Below are 20,468 nucleotides of genomic sequence, written 5' to 3' on the forward strand. Positions count from 1 at the left end.
TCCTGCTCATACTGGAATTCTAAAGGCGGTGCCGGAATCTGCATTGGTCGACGCTGCTCCATATCATCGGTGTTAGGAAGTGGCTCTGTATATAATGGACCAAAGTGTACAGTGTGCACAGAGTCCACAGTCCCCAAAGGTATGGCAAAGGCTAAATTTAGATATGACCTTACTCTCTAAAGTGGTAGCTTGGTCGAGCAGTAAGGCAGTATCAGAGGACAGTGTAAAGCATTTGCTGTACGCACTCAGTCAGAAAATGGTCTCACACAATCAAGAACTGAACTCTAAGCCAATGTTTTGTATACAAGTATACCAAATAGACCAAATGCCATCATAGAACTGTGGATCATCTACGTTGGGGCCATAGGTTGTAACAAGTGTGCTGTCTGTGCCTCCAAAATTTCCCCTAAGTATGATATACCTCTCCTGATCGTCAGTGATCGTATTAATGAGTGTAAATGGAGTATTGCGTTTAATCAATATCGGCACCCCTCTAGAATAGTTTGAGTAGGAAGATGCCACTCGAAATTGTGCCCATCTATAACCTATTCTGCATTCTTGTTGGGGCGCAATATGTGTTTCCTGGATGCATGCAACGTCAACATTGTGCCTATTTAAATACGCGAGGACCTTCCTAATTTTTCGTGGGTCCTGTAGGCCCCTCACATTCCAGGACATACGGGTCAGTGTCCTAACTTGTTGTATCACAGTAGCCATACTTCACATATAAAGGATTGAGCAGTCATTCTATGAGTCACAAGTCTCAGTCGTGTATAATCTTGTAAGTGGAATGTGTTGCCGTCAAAAGCTGCTTGGTGATTTTCATGGGTATCCTCCCCTCCCACTCCGTCTAAAACCCCTCGACGAAGAGATCTCCCATAACGTTACCATGCCCATCTCTCCTCTCCTCACATGCATAATATTAAACATCCCCAAAATAAAGAACAAGGGTGACGTACACATGTGGGCGGGAGTAGCCAGTCACTGTCCCCCTTGTCCGAGACACCCAGAGGGGGGCCTTCTTATCAACATAGGAGTGCACTATCTACCGTGGACCCCACAACTCCCCTTATCTCACTGTAACATGTTAACACCCAACATAAGGTGTAGTTGTATTACAAAATCACATGGAGTCAACCATCGCTCAACAGTGCGCAGTTCGGTACGTCCTGCAAGTTGCTCCACATATTTCACCATTGGTCCTTTGTTTGTTCTTTCCGCAATTCCCATGATCCTTATGTTGCTTCGGAGAGACCTGGCCTCCAAATCCTCAGCTTTAGCGGTTAGCATAGCCAATTGTTTATCTACTCCATATTGTTTCGCAGTGATTAGGTTGTTTGCGTCTTCCACATCCGATATCCTGCGTTCGGCCATGTCGATCCTTTCGGTGTGTCTGTCTAGCCGTTCAGACATGCGATCACTCTGTGTGTAAGATTGTCAATTTTACCGTCTATGTTCGTCAGCGCAGTTTGAATTGTGAGGAACATCGACTGTACACTGTCCGCCGTGACTCCTCCTGCAGTTTGCGCTGTCGGTGGAGTTGCCTGGTGGTCGTCACTGACGATCAGGGGAGGTATATCATACTTATGGGAAATTTTGGAGGCACAGTCCTGTACTTTTTTTGGATTGTTCGAAGTTTATTTTCGGTTGGTTTTTATCTGGTTTACCCATTGTATCCCAAGTGCGGTCTGCCTCTTTGCGCAGTTTCGGGCCCCTGATTCACCACTGTGCGCAGTTAGCAAATTGCGTGCCAAGCCGGCGTCGGACGCAGGTGCGCCACAACCCAATCCGTTGCGTTTATGAGGCGTCAGCGAGGCGCGGTTATGGGCGTACGCTCCCAGTTGAATCCCGCTAAATATGTAGATTTGCAGGCTCCTCGCCAACTGGCAAGGCCCAAGTGAGATGTGTGCCGCCCTTTTCTCCTAAATGCCCGTACTTCTCACCGTGCCCAGCTATGCAGTCGTGTCCCATTGCTCATCTATTATCCGTTCCTGGGCACGGTTGTGAGCCCTCCTGGGTCACTCTGTGCTCACGTAGGTTGCGGCCCTCAGTCAGGTGCAGCAGGTCTGGTGGTCCGGCTGGAATCCCCGTGCCCACCGGGCGCAGGCTTGCCGCAACGTCGGTACTCTCTTGCTTCACTGTGTGTTGCGATCCGTTATACAGTGCGCTGTACCCAGGCCCGCTTTCTTGGGACTTTCCAGGCTTCTCCCGTATCAGGTGTGCTCTATCGCTTTTTCAGGCACAATATTCTGTCGTTCAGGGCCTTGCCCCAGTTGGTCTAAACTGGGTGTTATTTCGGCAGAGCTATGGCTCCTGCTGCCTCTCACCCCCGTTCTTATGCTTCTGAACCCGCACAAGGCCTCACCTCACACTCGCCTTGGCCTATCGTGGGCTCGCAGCTCATCTCGCGGCAGAGTTGGTAGTTGTTATAAGTCATCCACCTAGGCGCCATGCCAGCCGTAACTTGTGAGTGCTGGAAGGTGTTCAGGCCCTACTGCTTTGTCTCGGCCCCCCTACAGGGTTCCTGCGACGCACCTCCGTTTCCCAGCAGGGGCGGGGCTACCGTGATCCGGGTTGCATGCTTTGCGTCGCGGCCCAACCTCACACTCCAGGTCAGTGCGTCTCCTGTGACGCCACTGTGTAGGCCTCTGCAGATTACGGGTCCGGCTGTCGCATGCTCGGCAATTAAAACATTGCTATTTTCTCACCGTAGGTGACATGTTAGGCTTCATAGTCCATCTATTTGTTGGGGTGAGATCCTCGTATATAGTGCAGGATGAGGATGAAGTTGGCGGGCACCCGGAGGAGCTCGCTCAGAATGTGGCCATTTCGTTCCTCGGCTAACTCCGGATGGCTCTCTACCCAGGGGTCCAGCAACATGTCTGCTGTGTGGTAGCCTAGGCAGCCTCTCAGACAAGACGTGGATTGTAGGTTTAGGTTTCAGGGGGCAACTCGAAGTTGCCCTCTGTCGTGCATTTGGCATTAAATCCCACACTGGCATCAGTGTGGGTTTAATGAGCCGAGTAGTTTGATATCAAACTTTTCAGTCTTCAGTGAAGCCATCATGGTGCTGTGGAGTTCGTAATGACAACCTCCCAGCACCATATACTCTTAATGGCAGCACTGAACTTACAGTGCCCAGGAATGGCCCTGGCTACTGAAGGGGCACAGGGTTCATGCACCTGTGCCCACACCACTGGTATAGTGCTCCCAGCTAGAGGGGTGACTGATGGATGCCAAGGCAGTGTGTTTGTGGGCATGACACACAGGGATGTGTGCCATGTCGACTCTTTGTTTAGTTCTGCACCAAGACTCTCAGCCTGCAAAGGCAGTGTGTGTGTGCCAGGGTACAGGGCCCCTAAGGGTGGCACAATAAGTACTGCAGCCGTTAGGGGTCTTCTCTGGTCACAATGCCCTGGGTACCTAGGGTACCTTTTACCAGGGACTGACAGGTGGCCAGAGATTCCAATTGGGTTTTAGTTTCAACACAGTTTTAGGGATGGAACACAGGCCCTGGGCACCTGGTTGGTAGGAGCCCAAGGCACACTCAGTCAAAGCACACCAGCAATTCAGCAAAAAGTGGGGGTACACCATGCAAGAAAGATGGCACTTTCTCATAATCGGGGATTAGAATGGGGTGGGCGCTGGGAGCATCAGCACTTGGGCCGGCACTAGGAAATGTCGTAGTGGCACGACTGGCACAGGTCTGGATCCATGACCAGATCCATGGGGGACCGCCGGGGCTAGAGCTGTCCGTGTGGCAGTAGATGCCCCCTCTGACCCCGCAGGGCCTAAAGGCACCCAGGAGGGGTCAGGCCGCTCAAAAATGAGGCGCAGGGTCTAATAAAATTCCTTGAATTTTGTGGGGGGGTCGCTCCGGCTCCTGGAAAACTGGGGAGCCAGCCCAGGCGCAGGTTCCGAAGAACCAGGGCTCGAACACAGATGTTCATTCATCGAGCCGGCCGACGGACGTGGAGAAGTCGAAGCACGCTTTGACTTCTTGTGTTTTTTGTGCCATTTACCTGAGCGGCCCGACGATTTTGAGGGGGATGAAGAGGACTTCAGGCTCCTGGAATGGTCAAGAGACCTTCCTCTTGAATGGGACCATGAATTCTTTAAGGTTGCATGCCGGGTCGCTAGCAGCTTCAAGGACAGCTCCCTCAAAGCCTTCTGTGCCATGGCCCGGCAGTCGGAGCACGACTTGGAGTCGTGGTCGTGCTCCAAGCACCACAAACACACAAGGTGGGGGTCCATCACCGGCATGGCACTGTGACTTGCGCCACAGGCTTTAAAACCGGTCTCTCTCAATGAAAACAGGCAAAGATGTAGCTCTTCTCGCAGATCAGCACTGGCTGGTGCAGAAAGAAAAGAACTGGGGTTACCATGCCGAGTTGGTGCCTATATAGGTGACGCAGACGTCGCCTGCAGTGCGGACGGAGCAGTTCGATGCCACTTACCGGCACACAGGGGTACTGCTCACGAAAAATCTAACATATCCACTCTACTGCCTGGGGAAATTCAACAGAAAGAAATCTGCAGCTAGTAGTCTCTATCAGATATTAGTACTGGCACTATCAGTATCTCCTAACTCGAATTAATTTAGATTGGGTGCCTCCACACCTTGTAACTTGACAAATGCCAGTAAGTAGCTTACAAATCTGAAGCCCAGCAGGTCATTAAAAGGTTCTGAAGCAGAGCAGCATCACCTCCTGCACACTGCAGAGAAAGCGCCATTTAGCTCAAGGTTTGAAAATCCAGACAATGGAGGAGGGACATAAACAGATGGACACACACAGTGAAGGACAGCACAGGAAATGAAAAAGCAACATGACAACTGATCATGTTTCAGGATGTGCATGGCCAGTGAGAAAAAGAGAAAGGCAGAGAGAGCAAAAGAGAGAGAGATAGAGTCTATTGTGTGTGCACTGCCAGGGGTAGGCCCAGAAAGAAGAATGCCAGTGTGCTTGCTTCTGTGCATATCTGCATTCATATGGGTGCATGTCTGTGAACGTGCACGAGTGAGTGTGTTCTCGTACTAGTAACTCCTCCTGGCAGGCACTGTTCTTCACTGGTGATGGTAATTCTTGCCTTCTAAAACCATCTGTGGTATCAGATATTTGGGTACCATATCTGACACAATATTTGCCTTTACTAGAATAATGGTGAAACTCTTAATATTTCATATTGTGATCATCCTTGGACTAACCAAGCAAACTTGTTGAAAATGGTTATCTGATATTTGGAGACCAAAAATGCAGGAAAAGTTAATATTCTGCTTAGAAAATTAGTTCGATTTCTCCATCTGTCCCCGTGGGATCACATATGAAATTCATTGAAAGCACTTACTAACTGCCAACAAATTGCCTACAAGGCATTTTCCATTGCATATCGTTCCATATTGAGTCAACCATATAAAACAAGTAAAACACCTGCACCAGAAGCTGAAATCCTACAGCCTAGTCACATTGGTCGCTCTAAGAGCAAATGAGGATGGAGAGCATACACTTTTGCTAATCTCAACTGGGAAGCTTCACTTTGTCAGCACAAAATGACATGGGTGACTTCTTTGCTAATACAACCTTGGGAAAAATGTGATGCACACCTAATTCTGTAATGCTACTATACAATGGCTGGTGCCTGCCATCACTGAATGCTGCAATTATGAACAGATAATACTAGAATTCTCCATAATGGACCGTTTAAAGACACTGGTGACCCACCTGTCAAATAAACCTTATTGGTTCAATAGTGTGTCTATGGATGGATGTGTGCCTCTAGCAGATCTAATACATTCTTGCTGTGATCCTAGTTTACTTTCCTACAGTGACAAATTCACTGCAATACAATCATATGACACTGGCACTCACTGAAAAAACCCAATTCTTTCCATCTAGCCCTTCCCGATCACACCCTGATCTTCTCAAAGAAAATACTATCCGCCCATCCATCATCCATCCTCACGAGGTCTAACTTGCGAAGCAATGGGTCAAGGAAAGAGGCCACACAAGTGCTTGCTGGGCACTGTACAGATGCTTGTGACAAAGAAAAATAATTGCCACACATCCCCAATCCAATATTTACTAATGAGATTAAGATATTCAATTTTATATGTAATTTTATGGAGATAACATTTTACGGTATGATACCATAATATTGTAGCTTTAAATGTCCAGGCAAAAATTTTGCAATAAAAATCAACAACTAATATATCATCAAGGTAAGTATATATAGGTAATTGATATGTACCTTGTCTCTGTACATCTTCCAACGGTATAGACATGGAGTTCCAAATAGTAAATGCATACTTACCAATACATTCCTACCTTGAAGGTATTTTGGATGTGAATATATTTGCTATGATATTTTTGTAGAATGATAATATTTACTGGCTAAGAATCCTTCCTAGCCAAACTAAGAAGTAATCCCAGTATGGATACCCATTTTTTTTTTAATTAGATGTGTTTCAGTTAAAGACCACATATTGCAATGCTGAAGAGAGAGACAAATAATGGTGGATAACTTAATTTTTCTATACAACTGAAAAGAGGACTCTTCTTAAAAAAGAATACTTTATCCAGAAAACAACGTTCAAATAAGTCAAGTTGAAATCGAGATTCAAATGATCTTGTATATCTTAGGCCACATGTAAATTTAAAGGCCATTTTGCTGTAGTCACCCACAGAAAGGAATCTACAACAACATCCCTTGAAAGATGCCAAGTATCAGACAACAACACGTATCTCTGGTTTTACAGATCCCCCCCAAAAAATACATATGGATAAAAATGAAGGGTACATTTCTTATATTCTGCTGCGTTACTTGCATTTCCTTTGGAAGATCTGACAGTAATTAATGGGCACTGTATTAGGACGTGCTCTTAGTCTCAAAAATAAAACATAGATAATATTTTTTCCCAAAAAATTGTTAAACAGTACCAATTTTATGATTCAATAGTAAATCACTGAAAATATAAAGACAAGCAACACTCCTATCCAATTAAATACTATATTAATACAGTGTCAAAGGCAGCAGTCTGTTTTTTGCTTCAAACAGTTTCATTGGTTTTATTGCAAAATATTAAAGTGTGGAGCAGGTGTGTGAGTAGAGTATATAGAGATACATACTCACCGTAAAAATAACATTTAGTATGGCTCTAGTTATCTAAAGCAGATCTATCTTTTTTAGCGGCAGAAAGCGGTCGATCGATTTCGATCAAGTGCCCAAATAGGTTAGGTCACATAGTCCTATGACCATATAGAGGTCCTGTCTCAGTTCCAGAATTAAGAAACGCCTCAATTAGTAAGCTACATTTTTGCAGGTCCTGGGTCAGCTCATCATCTGTATGAAACAAGCATATTCTTTTCTCCTTCGCTAGCACCCATTCACTAGGTCTTTTTCCCATTTCACAACCCAAGGTACCCTTCGCTGGATCCTACGTATTGCATTGAGTCTCCAAGCCAGGATCAGCCTCAGTACCACAAATTTATATTTCAGTTTCAACTCTTCAGGGGTGGGGTGTAGTCCAAAGAGACAAAGTTCCAGGGTTTTGTGCATAGGTTTCCCACAACTCTCTGTAATTATCCTATCACAGTGTCCCAATGTCCCACTACATTCACACAGTTCCCTACCATATGAAGTAGGGACGATGCATCAGTGGCATGTGTCGGGTCGAATGTTTTTTTTTTTAATAGTTATTTTTTAAGTACCTTTGGAGTGAAATGTGTTGTATGAGATGGTTCCACCGGAGAAGTTTGAGCCTGGCATTGCTAGAGGTTGGGGTGGTGTATCCCAGTACGGTCTCCCAATTCTTGTTCGTCTGAGGGTCGGATAAGCCATTAGTCCATTTGTATTTGATATCCCGATGCATCTGATTTCCCTCATCATTGAGAGCTCTGCAGGTGGAAGAAATTCGCCAGCCACCCTAAACAGTCTCAGCAGCGTAGCTAACCTCTGGAAACTCTGGGATAGCATCCCAATTTTTCTATTTAGTTGTGAGTAAAAGAGGAAGTGCCTCTTTGCCACAAGTTCACCCTAATGTCTGCAGCATGTCTTCTACTGAGCTACAGAGACTAAGACGGCAATACATAATTTCAGATCACAAAATCTGTCAAATGGACGACCAAGAACTGAAAGGCGTGATCCCTGCCCCACAGACAAGATTCAGAGCATCACAATTTCACATGATGATGCAGTATATTCACACATTTAATTCTTTTTGATTTTGAACCCACAATGGGCTTTACTAGACATATGTATCTTTTTTTTCAATAAACTTTTAGATATTTTCATGATCACCAATTTATAAGTGCAATTAAATGCATTTTTCTTGCTAGGTATGCCGCTCTCAAAAAATCTCCCCTTCCCCCTACCAGAAGACCAGTGTTCTTTATTATTTCTTTGCATATTTTATCATATAAAAATTCCACATAGGTAAATCGCGAGCTTCTCACCACTAAAAGTATCAAGGCGCTAGGGAGCCGCAGAGGAAATTTAGTGAGCTATTGCCCAGAGTTACAAGATTCTGAGATGCCCCCGGCACCGGGGATCGAACCATGAGGACTGCGCTCCAGAGTCAGCCAATGTGGCGCTGCGCCACACCTCTCCCACATGTAGAGAATATAAACTGTTATACATCTTAAAATAATCACAAGAAAAATAAGAGTGCTCATACCACTTGATAACGTTGCAGTAGTGCTTAAGCCAGCCGCCTTCACAAGAGCCATTGCTTTTAAATAATCTGCAACATAAAAATACCCAATAAATAAGGTGCAAGAAACACAAAGTAAAAATATTAACCAATAGACACACTTTGTAAAGTGCAGTTCAGTAGCTCTGTGTACCTGTGGCATTTCTGTCAACGTATCCATGCCATGAGGGTGAGAATCAGCCAATGTAGGTTATTAGCCAACAGTTTTAAGCACGCAGAGTCTACAAATCCCAGCATGCTTTATGGTGTTGGCTGAAAAAACAGGCCCAACTCCTGAAACCTCCTCACTGAGGGCACAAGTAATTAAACACAGAGGGTCTGGGATCACTACTGTAATGGAGAACAATCTAAGCTTGACCACGCTGTCCTCGCTTTATTTACAAGATCCTTTTCTAACTCTCCTCCTCAGTTCACTGTCCCTTCATGCTTTTCCTAACCATCAAGTAACTTTCCCATTAGCACTCCCCTGCCCAATCTTACCCAACCTTGCTCTCGACTTTACAGTCTGCTCTCTCAGCTACCTTACTCCAAGGGCTCCATGTTTGAGGGTGGCCAGTACAGTAGCACTCGCCCACTTTCTTTAGCTTCTCTTGCTCCTTCTTTAATTACCTTCAACCTGATAAAACAAGACACTCAAAACCAATTATGCCAAAAGCAGAGACACAGAAAGTCTCCAATTAGTTGAAAAGGAATTTTTGAAAGCTTTAGTGAAAGTTTGGAATTGGAGATTTGTCTTAAAAGTAAAAGGAACAAAGAAAGAGGATTCAGAGTTTTAAAGCTCGATCGCGAAAAGCGGAACCCTTCCCCGCCCCCAAAGCATCCAAGTTTATCCATGCAGCAGAAACAGATTTGCAAATTTTTGGGTTGGAGAGTCATGCTTCGAGCATCTTCATTGAAATATGTTTGTGGGTCACGCAAAGGACCTTGAATTTCATTCTTCGATTCACCATTACCCAATGAACACTGTGTTGCAGCTCTGAGATGACAGCATTTTGAGTGATCACAACATTTCTGAACACTATACACTTTGGTCATTTGATCCAACGACAGATCTGTGTAGACTGGATCACAGTATTGTAATCGGGCCAATATGCAGGCAGATACTATAGATAATGTGTCTCCAACAGATTGACCACAAGTTACTAGCTGTCTGCAGTCTTTCCCTGAGGAGTATGCAGATCATGAATAGGACCTTTTTAGATGGAAACAACGAGTCCAGTTCATGGAATGGGGGTGTGAACGAGTTGGTGAGAAATCTTTGGTTAGAGTATTCATCAAAACCACCAAAAAGACTGGTAAAAAAAGTAAGTAACTTGTTCTTCTGCTGGACCTCTAACCACAAATTCCTCACCTTGGGAATAGATACCATAGCAGTACCTCCCAAGGTATGGGATCTGTGAACTGGCTAAGACCACAATGTCCTCCAGGAGCGAGTGGGCTAAATGCACCTCTCAACAAACCAGATTGTAAATGTAATTGTGCTTTGAGAACATATGACAATGTAATCCGTCTGGGGGCTCTTCTTAGCCGGATCTAGATGCAGAAAACAATCCTTTAGGATATGGTCCATTTTTTCACTGCCTTGCAATCCCCTGCTCCAGAGAACCCTACAAAGAGCTGATCGTACACTCAATGTTTTTGTGAGTGATCTACATAAAAGTGCAATGACATTTTTGGAGCCAAACAACATAGGCTTTTTCTCATTAGGAGGGATGAGGAGGAACAAAGAATGTTGAAGTGAAGATAGCTTGCCTGACATAAAATGGAGTGACCACTTTCGTCAGGAAGATATTTAGGTCTTCCCCACTAACTTATCTGGGAAGCATGTTGTGTAAGGTACATTGACAGAAAGAGCCTGCAGCTTGCTCTCATACCTAGCCGATGTTATGCAGATTTCTAGAGCACACTATCACCCGGGAGGGTATCCTGTCACTGAGCAGGTGTAAGCCAATTACCTAGTGGGATTATTATAAAAGCCATGTCTTTAGCTTCTTGCAAAATTATGTTATATTATGTGTAGCAGAAGAATGTTCCAAGTGTTAGGAGCGATGTAGGAGAAAGGCTCAACCGCCAAATCAGGGTTTCCACATGTATGGGATGTGTTCAAGTAGCAGTCCGGACACTGGAGGTGTCTAGAATGTTTGTGAAGGCAGATGCGATTGTTGAGGTATGCTGGGCCAGTGTTACGTAGTGCCTTTAGGTTTGAAGCATGTTTTATTAGTTTTAGACATATTAAATCATAGACAGTACATAATTCCTCACCTACATCCACTGGCCAGTGAAGATCAGTAAGGAATAGAAAAAGACAGATAGGAAAAAAGAGGAAAACAGCAATAAGGAGGGGTCCAGGGTGCTTATAGTATAATAGTATAGTATTGAGCAAGTCACTTTATTCGTGCAAGTGACACATATCCCTTGTTATGTGTAACGGTTCAGAGTCCCTGCAGGGTCAGATATCAGGGTGGGAAAGCCAATTAATCTGTGGGATGGTCTATGGAGGTAAGGCACAGTACGCACAGATAGGCTGGGCATGTCAAATCTCTGAATTCCTCTGCGAGGAATTTTATACATGGTCCCCAAGTCTTATCAAATTGAGGCAAAACGATTCTCAGAGACTGGTGTTAGTTTTTCCATGCCCAGCAGATCCCAGAGCTTGTGGAGCCAATCTACGTGAGGTGGTATTTTGTGTGTGCCCCATCGAGCAATGAAGGCTTGTTTGGCAGCGCATAGAGCTAATGTCATCACCCAGCCCCTCCCAGATTTCAGAGGATAGGTCCAGGGACTGAGGAGACCCAAGAGTACATAGCTCAGAGATCTGGGGAATGCAGGGTCATACATTTTGTCAATAGTATCTAATATGTCTTGCCAATAAGTGTATATCCCGGGGCAGTGCCACTAGAGATGCGTCAAAGTCCCCATGGCCCCACACCCCTTGCAGCACATGGAATAACTGCCACACTTTCATTGTGCGCACAGCTTGGGAGCATAGTACCAGTAGTGCACCGGTTGAAGCAGTGTCCTCTTATCAGTGGCACTAAGGCCCGACGCATTACACTGCTTTAGATTGTCCGACCATTCTTTGGGTGTGAAAGTCCGTTCATATTCTTTTTCAGATTGTGCTGACGATTTAATGTAAGTTTGTGGTGTGTTAAGAAAGGTGTAAATATCTGACAGAAGACGCCTATCCAAGTGGCGGGTGAGAAGCTATTTTTTAAAAACGCAAATTAGGTCAACTAGTTGTGGCCTTATTGACAGGTGTATAACCCAGTGTCTAACTGACAAATATAGCCAAGCCACCGTTGGGGACAAACCATATTTGCTCTGGATTTGGTGAAAATCCATTATCCGCATATGACCAAAAAAAATCACCTATTTTTTTTATAGTTTGCCTGCTGCAATGCCAAGTAGGCTGTGGCCTTGGAGATTAGTGGAAAATTTGGGTTTCCTAATGTCGGGATTTGTGTTGAAATACGAGTGGATAATTTCTTCAACATTTGTACCCTATCCCAAGTGCCCATTATAGATCGATGTACTGCCTTTGAAGTGTGGGTGAAGAGTTTGATTTGTGATCATTCGAGTATGATGAGCTAGTAGAGCTAATTCAGGTTATGCATAATCTGAATGCGGCATAGATGGTCAAGAATGATTCTAGCAGCTGAGTTCCGAATAGTCTGCAGCCTTCCATGAGTTTTTTGCTGATCCATTGAGGATGTTCCAAAAGGCCAGTGTGCTTGTGACGAGGGTGTGCATGACAGTTTTTCCAGATGCTGATTGGGAGTCATTTGAAAATCTTTCTCAGCATCTTCGAGGTATGGAATCATGAGGCGGTGACTGCGTTGACTTGGGCGGTCATGTCTAGTTTACTGTTGATGACAAACATGAGGTTCTAGGCATGGGTAGTCGGTGTCGATCCGAGCTTCGTTGGCCACCAGGTGAAGTTCTCATTAGCTTCAGATAGTCATCATTCAGTGGGTGATGTCAGTCATGCAAGCATTAAACTCAATCCGTGTACTGGGTGTCTTACCCATAAGAAAGAAAGCATGAGCTGTATGTCGTAGGCATAGGAGAGGACACTAATGCTATGAGACCGGATGGTGCTGGATTGTGAGATCATGAATGCATTGAAGAACTTCCAGCCAGGAAGGATCCTGATGGGACTTTGCAGATCAGGTCACCAGAGTCCAAGGAGTATGGTGCCAGACTCACTGACTCGGTCCTTCCAGTCAGGAAGGGGCAGATCCATCAGAGTATATGTCCTAGGATTCTGATGCTTTATAGCCGTTGGATGACGATGGGCTGGGAGACCATGTCAAACACTGTGGAGAGACTCAGGAGGAAGACAGTCACAGGGTCTGCTCCATTTAGGGTCATGTGGATGTCATTTGTGGCAGCGATGAGGGCAGTTTCCATGAAGTGGTTAAGCCTGAAACAAGACTGAGTAGTGAAGGTCTTAGTGGTCTTTGAGGTAATCAGTCAGGCATCTGTTAAGGACTTTCTCGAAGACCCTAGCAGGGAATGGTAGCAGGGGGATCACTCTGTGGTTGGTGAGCACTGAAGAGTCCGCGCAGGGTTTCTTCCACAACTGTAGGACTGCTCCAAGCATCTGGGAAGATCGCAGAAGGGGTGGAGACATTATGAATGGGTATGAGCATTGCACTGATGGGTTATAGTTGTTCAGAGTAGGTGTGTTGGGGGAAGTGATCCAATGGGGCCCCTGAGTGGATGAAATTCATGGTGACAGCAGTTTCTTCTGGCGTTATGATGGGCCATGTGGTTAGCATTGGTTCTTTAGATAAGACCGGGAGGCATTTGCAAAGTCTATCGGATCATGCTGAGGGTTGAAGTTACTGTGAATGGCAGTGATGTTGTTCCTCAAGAATTGAGAGAAATCATTATAGAGGTACTCCGAGAAGTGATCAAGTTGGAGGCGCCTACTGGTGAGGTGAAATCCATCACAATGGTAAAGATTTCTTCTTTTTGTTGATGTTGGCATCAATGCACTCCACCAACGCCACACGTTATCATTTGGTGGTAGTGTCTCAAAGTGGATTTTAAAGTAATCCTGTCAGTATTAGCCTGGCTAAGTTTCCATTTGCGCTCCAGTTGTTTTAAGTGGTATTTTATCAGTCGAAGTTCTTCCATGTACCAACTGGCATGGGGTCTAGTGCTTGAATTGATTGGGGTCAAGGATTGGCGCAGGAGGTGATCCAATTGTTGAAATTCTTGACTCCTTTGAGGAGGCTGTTGCCGAGTTCGGGTCAATGGGTGCTGAAAGCGGTCTTCCAGGCTGCTCCAGTTTTGGTGGACTCGTCTGGCGGTGGGGTTCTGCATTTGACTGGGATGGGGATGCTGAACTTGATGAGGGCGTGGTCTGTCCAAGAGGTTAGTGTGGGTTCTTCGACTTGGCAGTTGCTGAAGAAGGACGAAAATAGGGTCCAAAAGGTGTCCAGAGACGTGGGTAGGTCTCTCTACTTGTTAGGTGTAGCCCAGTCTTCCAGAGTCTGATTAATGCTTTTGGAGTCCTTTTGTTATAGCAATGAGAAAGACGTTTCAATGTCTGAAGGCTTACTAGACAACTTTACATTGGTTCAAAGAGGGTGCGTCTCAAAAAAGTTAGAGTTAGTGGAAACAAGTGTTGCAAATCTATGAAAAATCTCATCACAAGAGGTGATTTAAATAAAAAGGGCATGACCAAAGCACGTCCTTGCTGAACCAGGGACTAAAACAACAAATCTTCAGACAACTTCGCTTGCAATGGGCCAATTTGTCATGTGCAACTCGAAGCCACAAACCTGTCTCAACAACTGGCATACACTGATTTTGAAGAGGGAAGCCTCACTGCCAAGATGAAACCAACAACCTCAGGAGGAAGGTCACAAGAGCTCAACTGCAGCTGCTTAACCTCCAAGCATGGAGATGCACTGCCTCAAAGCAAGAGGGACTGGAATAGAGGATGGGGCTGGAAGTGAAACCAGCACCAGAGCTGGTGCTGAACCCAATGTGGTTTTGAGGGCCACAGACTGCATCAACAGTGACCCCACAAGCAGAAGCCCAACAGGATGTTTAACACAAAGCGAGAAACACTGGGAGTTTCATATCATGGGGTGGGCTCGGGGGTGAAGGTCTGTGCAGTTTTTAGAAGCTGCCTAGATAGATTCTGCAAAACAATCTCAACGCAGACCACTGGGATCTTAAAGAGGCTGGGTCATTAGAAACTATTTCTGAATTTACAGTGGACTGTCACCATCGAGCATGAATATTCAACCATTTAATGGAAGAATTTTGCAGTCTGTGAATCTATATTAGAGCCATGGTACAGAAATGGAGTTGCGAGATAAATTGCAACATGTAATGGATGACCTTAGTGGCAGGTAATTCTAATGAGTAGGAGGAACACCTTAGCAGTTTGTCTTAAAAAAGTATCTAGTAGGTTGCCACTAAGAGAAGACAACTGAAAATGTTAGGTCCATTGTTAGGATAACATCAGATCTAATTCAAGTGGTTCGTTCTATACACTTTATGTCATTATAAGATGCAATTCCGTGTGGCAGAACAAAACAAACATTTATCGTTGGCACTTCTTATACATTGCTAATCCAGCATTTTGTGTGCATGATTGCATATCATCTAGTTATTTTCAAGTGCAGCTCTGACCTTCGATTGTTGCCAATCCAGATTTAATCTTCCGTTTCAGAGAAAGTAGTAAGTTTTGCATCTGTTCAAATATAAAATCCACTTTCCCACTGGCTTCCAGCGACACCCAATACTTCTGTGCATTTTCTGAAAATGAAAAGGGAATTTTACTGACATTTCATTCAATCTCTTAAGCTAAAAATATTATGATTAAAATGTAGAAGTACTGTCCTTATCAAAGGGAAGGAAACTAGTCAAAACCAAGTTCCCCATCAGCTAAATTAACGAATCAAAAGATACTCCTAGGAAACTCAAGTTACTGCTCTGTTCCTCTTAACCTAACAGCAAATAAAGCTGAATGCTTTTTTACAACACAGTATACCTGTAGCAAAATATTTACAGCACTAATGAATTCTCTGAACTCTACAAATCTGTTACAAAATGAGCTTCATTATGAATACAATAAAGATAGAACAATACCATAAACTTTCTTTTCACTAAGTCAGAGTACATAATAGGAGTTGTATTTCTAACAGATAAAGGAAGTGTCCTAGCATCCGGGGCTAGCAGATCATGCCTTGTATCACCAAGAAAGACCTTTGTTAAGGTCATGGATAAGGTCAGTGGGTAAAATGTGTGCTAATTTTTGCTGATGGTGGGTTCTGGCCCATATTTGTGTTAACCACCATTTACATGTCATCATCAGACCCTGAACCAAAGAAAGAGAGAAAAAGGCAGAAATTAGAGGGTGTGCAATAGAATGAGATGATTCTTTGTGGATGGCTGGATTTGTGGCTACTTGTCTCAGGCAGCCTTGGAGAAAAGCCTTTTTAAGACAGGGGCCTCTATACATATATGAACGTGTTTTGTATAGCTATCTTTAAATATACCCTTATGAATTATTAAAATCAATGTTTCATGTCACCTATTTCTTCATGGATGGTTGGTCCGACCCCCTCCAGTGACCCTTTCCGCTCCCACGTTTCCTGACTCCCAGATGTCCAAGTCCCCCCTCCTAGCACTACTTAATAGCGGTTGTTGCACAGAGAAAGTGCAGTCCACTGACCTTCTACTAGACTTGCTCCTTTTGCGGTGCAGCTCCGCCTGGTAGCTGATAATGCCCCCGTTGTTGCTGCCGACTCTCTGGTCAGGAGCTCCTGCCTGTACCTCATCCCTGGTGGTCTAGTGGTAGAGAGTTACTGCTCTGCTGCTGTGCTACCCCTCTGTCTCTCTTTTCTGCTTTCTGCCTTTATTTCTGCCTTTTCCCTACTGTTGCCTCTTCTCTTTTTTTTGGGGCACCCTCGCCCGTGCGATCCCCCGCGAATATATAATACATTGCATGTCATTACAACGCAGTCGTTACAACGACTGCGTAGTAACAACGCGAACCAGTACATCGCAAGTCGTTACAACAACTTGTTGTTGGGGGCGTGCTGGACTTAGAACAGTATTATTTACTATTCCTACTCCAGTATGCGCAACAGCAGGGAAGGTGTGGATTGTAAAACCAACACTAGCACGCCCCCTACAGCAAGTTGTTGAAACAACTTGCGAAATAATGGCACGTGTGGTAACAACGGGTCGCGTTGTAATGGTACCGCGTTGTGGAGACAGCGTTGTAAACGTTGTTTCCCTCCACCGCGGTCCCACGCCCCTCCAGTGACCCTTCACACACTTTCAGCCTCCCAGTTGTCCGGCCCACAGCACTACTTAAAGGTGGCTGCTGTCGCACCAAAAGGCAAGCCCTTCTGCGGCCATCCGCACTTTGACAACGGCCAGCGCCTGGGACCCTGGTTCTCGGACCTCCCACCGGTACGACGCCAGCACTTCCCTCGCCCTCAACTCAGGACGCCACGCCGTCTGCCACCTCGCATCGCCAAAGGAGACCCAAGGACCCTTCTCCTGCCGAAACCGCAGCTACACCTTGACCAACGCCAACACGCCAGATCCTCTCGCTGCAAAGCCAACCAACAGCACAGTCGACCAGCTCAAATGCATCCTGCTCAACGTAAATCTCTCCACAAACACGCCACAGAAATCTGGGACCTCCCGGACGCTGCCTCTCCAGACATCGCTTCTTAACGGAAACCTGGACCAACACCTGTTCTGGACTGGACATCGCCATCCCGACAGCTACAAAATCACCCGCAAGGACCGCCCTGAGTGACCAGGAGGAGGCATTGCCATTGTACACAAGAACACCCTCTGACTGACCACTCACTCAAATGATCCAACAACAACTGAATACCTCCACTTCCAGACCCAGACCAACCCCAACACCACCCTCTGTGGCACTCACTTCTACAGGCCCCCCAGCCGCCCTTCTCCAACACCATCGTAGACCTCATCCCACCCCAGGCTCTCACATCCACTGATTACATCCTACTTGGAAACCTCAACTTCCACATGGATAACCCCAGTGACCAGAAATGCCTCCCTACTGGAGAACCTCGCTAACATGGGACTCAAGCAGCTAGTCACCACACCGACCCACATAGCCGGACACAAGATCGACCCCGTCTTCTCCGCTAGCCCGCACATCACCTACAGCCACACCACCAAACTCCTCTGGACCGACCACAACTGCATGCATTTCGTCTTCGCCACTCCCACCATACACCACCGCCTTCACCGTCCTCGTCGTAGTTGGAACAAGGCCACCAAAGAACTTCTTGCTGACTTCCTCAGCACAACCACTCCGCCAACACCAACAGACGCAAACACCACAGCATGCAACCTTCACCAATGGATCACCAACCGCGCCAACACTCTGACACCCCACAAGAGGACACCAGACAAGAGGACACCAGACAAGCAACACTGTAAAAAAGTCAGCTGGTTCACTCCCACCCTCCAGGAGTCCAGACGCATTTGCAGACGACTCGAGAAGAGATGGAGGAACAACAAAACATCAGAAACCCACGCAAGCTTCAAATCCGCCATCATCGCATACCACCTTCACCTCAAAACCACAAAGAAAACGTCCTTCCAAGACAGTATGAACGCCACAGCACACAACAGCAACAAACTATTCGCCATCGTCAATGAGTTGGCCAGACACAACAGCAAGTCCACAGACGTCCCACCCACCCATGACCTCTGTAAAAAACTCTGCAACTTCTTCCACAACAACAGGCAGATCTATGACATCTTCAACACCCAAGAAACTGCCACAAAGCTCGCCACCACTGCACACAACGATGCCGCACCCCACAGATCGAGCTCAACTGGACTCCGCTCATCACAGAGGACCCACTGAAGACCATGAAGAGCATCCACTCAGGATCCCTATCAGACCATTGCGCATACCATATCTTCCATAGAGCAGCAACCTCCATCTCCCCGAGCTTCCCTGCACCATCACCTACTCCATCGAAACCACCACCTTACCCGATGACTGGAAACATGCCAAGATCAACCCCCTGGTGAAGAAGCTGTCCGCCAAACCGACAGACCTCAAGAATTTCAGACCCATCTTCCTCCTTCCCTTACCAGCCAAGGTCATCGAGAAGGCCATCAACGCCTCGCACTCCGAGCTCACTGAAGGGAACCACGTCCTGCACACCTTCCAATCTGGCGAAATCACAGCCCCAATCCTACAGGTCTTCTCGCCGCTTTCAACACGGTCTCCCACCGCACCCTAATCACAAGACTTCCAGACGCCGGTATCCACAACAAGGCACTGAACTGGATCTTCTCCTTACTTACCGGCTGAACACAGCAAGTCAGACTACTCAGTTTCTCTCGGAACATACAGATATCAGCCAAGGCGTGCACCAGGGCTCCTCCCTGTGCCAAACCCACTTCAACATCTATAGGGCCTCATGGCCATCGTCAGGAACCAACATAGTCTCCTACTCTGACAACACCCAGCTGATCCTCTCCCTCACCAACGAACCCACAGCCACCAGAATCAACTATCACAGTGGAATGAGGCCGTTGCTACCTGGATGAAAGACAGCTGGCTCAAGCTCAATTTGGACAAGACCGAAGTACTCCTCCTGGGAACCGTCCCCTCAGCCTGGGTCGACTCCTGGTGGCTCGCGGCACTAGAAAGCACTCTCACCTCTACGGACACCGCACACCTCTGCATCATACTGGACTCCTCCCTCACATTAAACTACCAAATCAACGCAGTATTCTCATCCTGCTTCCACACGCTCCGCCTGCTATGAGAAAGACTTTCAGTTTGATCCCCACAGAATTCAGAAAGACGGTCACCCAGGCACTCATCACTAGCAGACTTGACCACAGCAACGCACTCTACTCCTGCAGCACCCGGAAACAGCTCCGGAAACTACAGAACGTCCAAAACGGCGCAGCTAGACTTGTCCTCAACATCCCCCGCCACAGCCACATAACATAACACCTCCGACAATTCCACTGGCTCCCAATCAAAAAGAGAATCAACGTCAAGCACTTCACACGAGTCTACAAAGCTCTCCATAATGCAGGGCCAAAATATTTGAACCACAGCCTCGCACTCCACATGCCCGCCAGACAACTTTGCTCCGCCCAACATGCCCTGGCCTACGTCCCACAGATCCACAAGGCCAGAATCAGAGGAAGATCCTTCTCCTACCTGGCCAACAAGACCTGGAACACCCTGCCCCTCCCCCTCCAGCAATCCCCGTTGTTGACCCAATTCAGGAAGGACCTCTTAACCTGGCTCTACGGCTGAACCTCCACACCCAGACGGTTCAGCAGCCCACTCCCCCATGCCTTGAGACCCTCACAAGTGAGTAGCTGCGCTGTTTAAACTCCTGACTGATTGACTGAGATACAGTACCATATTAGTCCTGCTGAACTGTTGCCTTCTCAAGTTTTGTGCCAAGAGTCCTGTTTGTGTTTTAGAGGGTCACGAGGAGCAAGGCGAGCGTCGAGAGGTTGTATTAGTGTGGTGCGAAGAGCAGTCTGGATGTCGTGGCTGGGTGGGCTGGAGCTTCACGTTGGCAGTCCCTGTGAGTGGTCGATGCTGCAGTACGAAAAGAAGGGCTGGCGGCGGCTCGGGTTAATTATCAGAGTGAAGGGGCCTGTTCGCAGTCGCGAAGAGCCCAAATGCTTAATTCAAGATTGCTGGGCCACAACAAGGTTCCAGGATCTGAGGGGCACCACTTGGTTCAGGAGC

General features: G+C 46.4%; 1 protein-coding gene across 3 annotated transcripts in view; it reads right to left on the minus strand.

Annotated features, from left to right (window-relative positions):
* SETDB2 (SET domain bifurcated histone lysine methyltransferase 2) overlaps positions 1-20,468 on the minus strand; it is a 535,415-nt gene that overhangs the window by 405,116 nt on the left and 109,831 nt on the right. Inside the window, exons 3-4 of one of the 3 annotated variants that reach the window (XM_086934967.1) lie at positions 15,362-15,487; positions 8,672-8,737 (exon numbers count right to left, since the gene is read on the minus strand). In XM_086934967.1, the coding sequence (XP_086791093.1) occupies positions 8,672-8,737; positions 15,362-15,487 (192 nt within the window). Of the gene's footprint in view, positions 1-8,671; positions 8,738-15,361; positions 15,488-20,468 lie in introns of those variants that run through there. The other 2 variants (XM_086934968.1, XM_086934969.1) reach the window with 2 other exon arrangements.

This window comes from Lissotriton vulgaris, chromosome 8 (genome assembly GCF_964263255.1).
Source record: "Lissotriton vulgaris chromosome 8, aLisVul1.2, whole genome shotgun sequence".
Lineage (NCBI taxonomy): Eukaryota > Metazoa > Chordata > Amphibia > Caudata > Salamandridae > Lissotriton > Lissotriton vulgaris.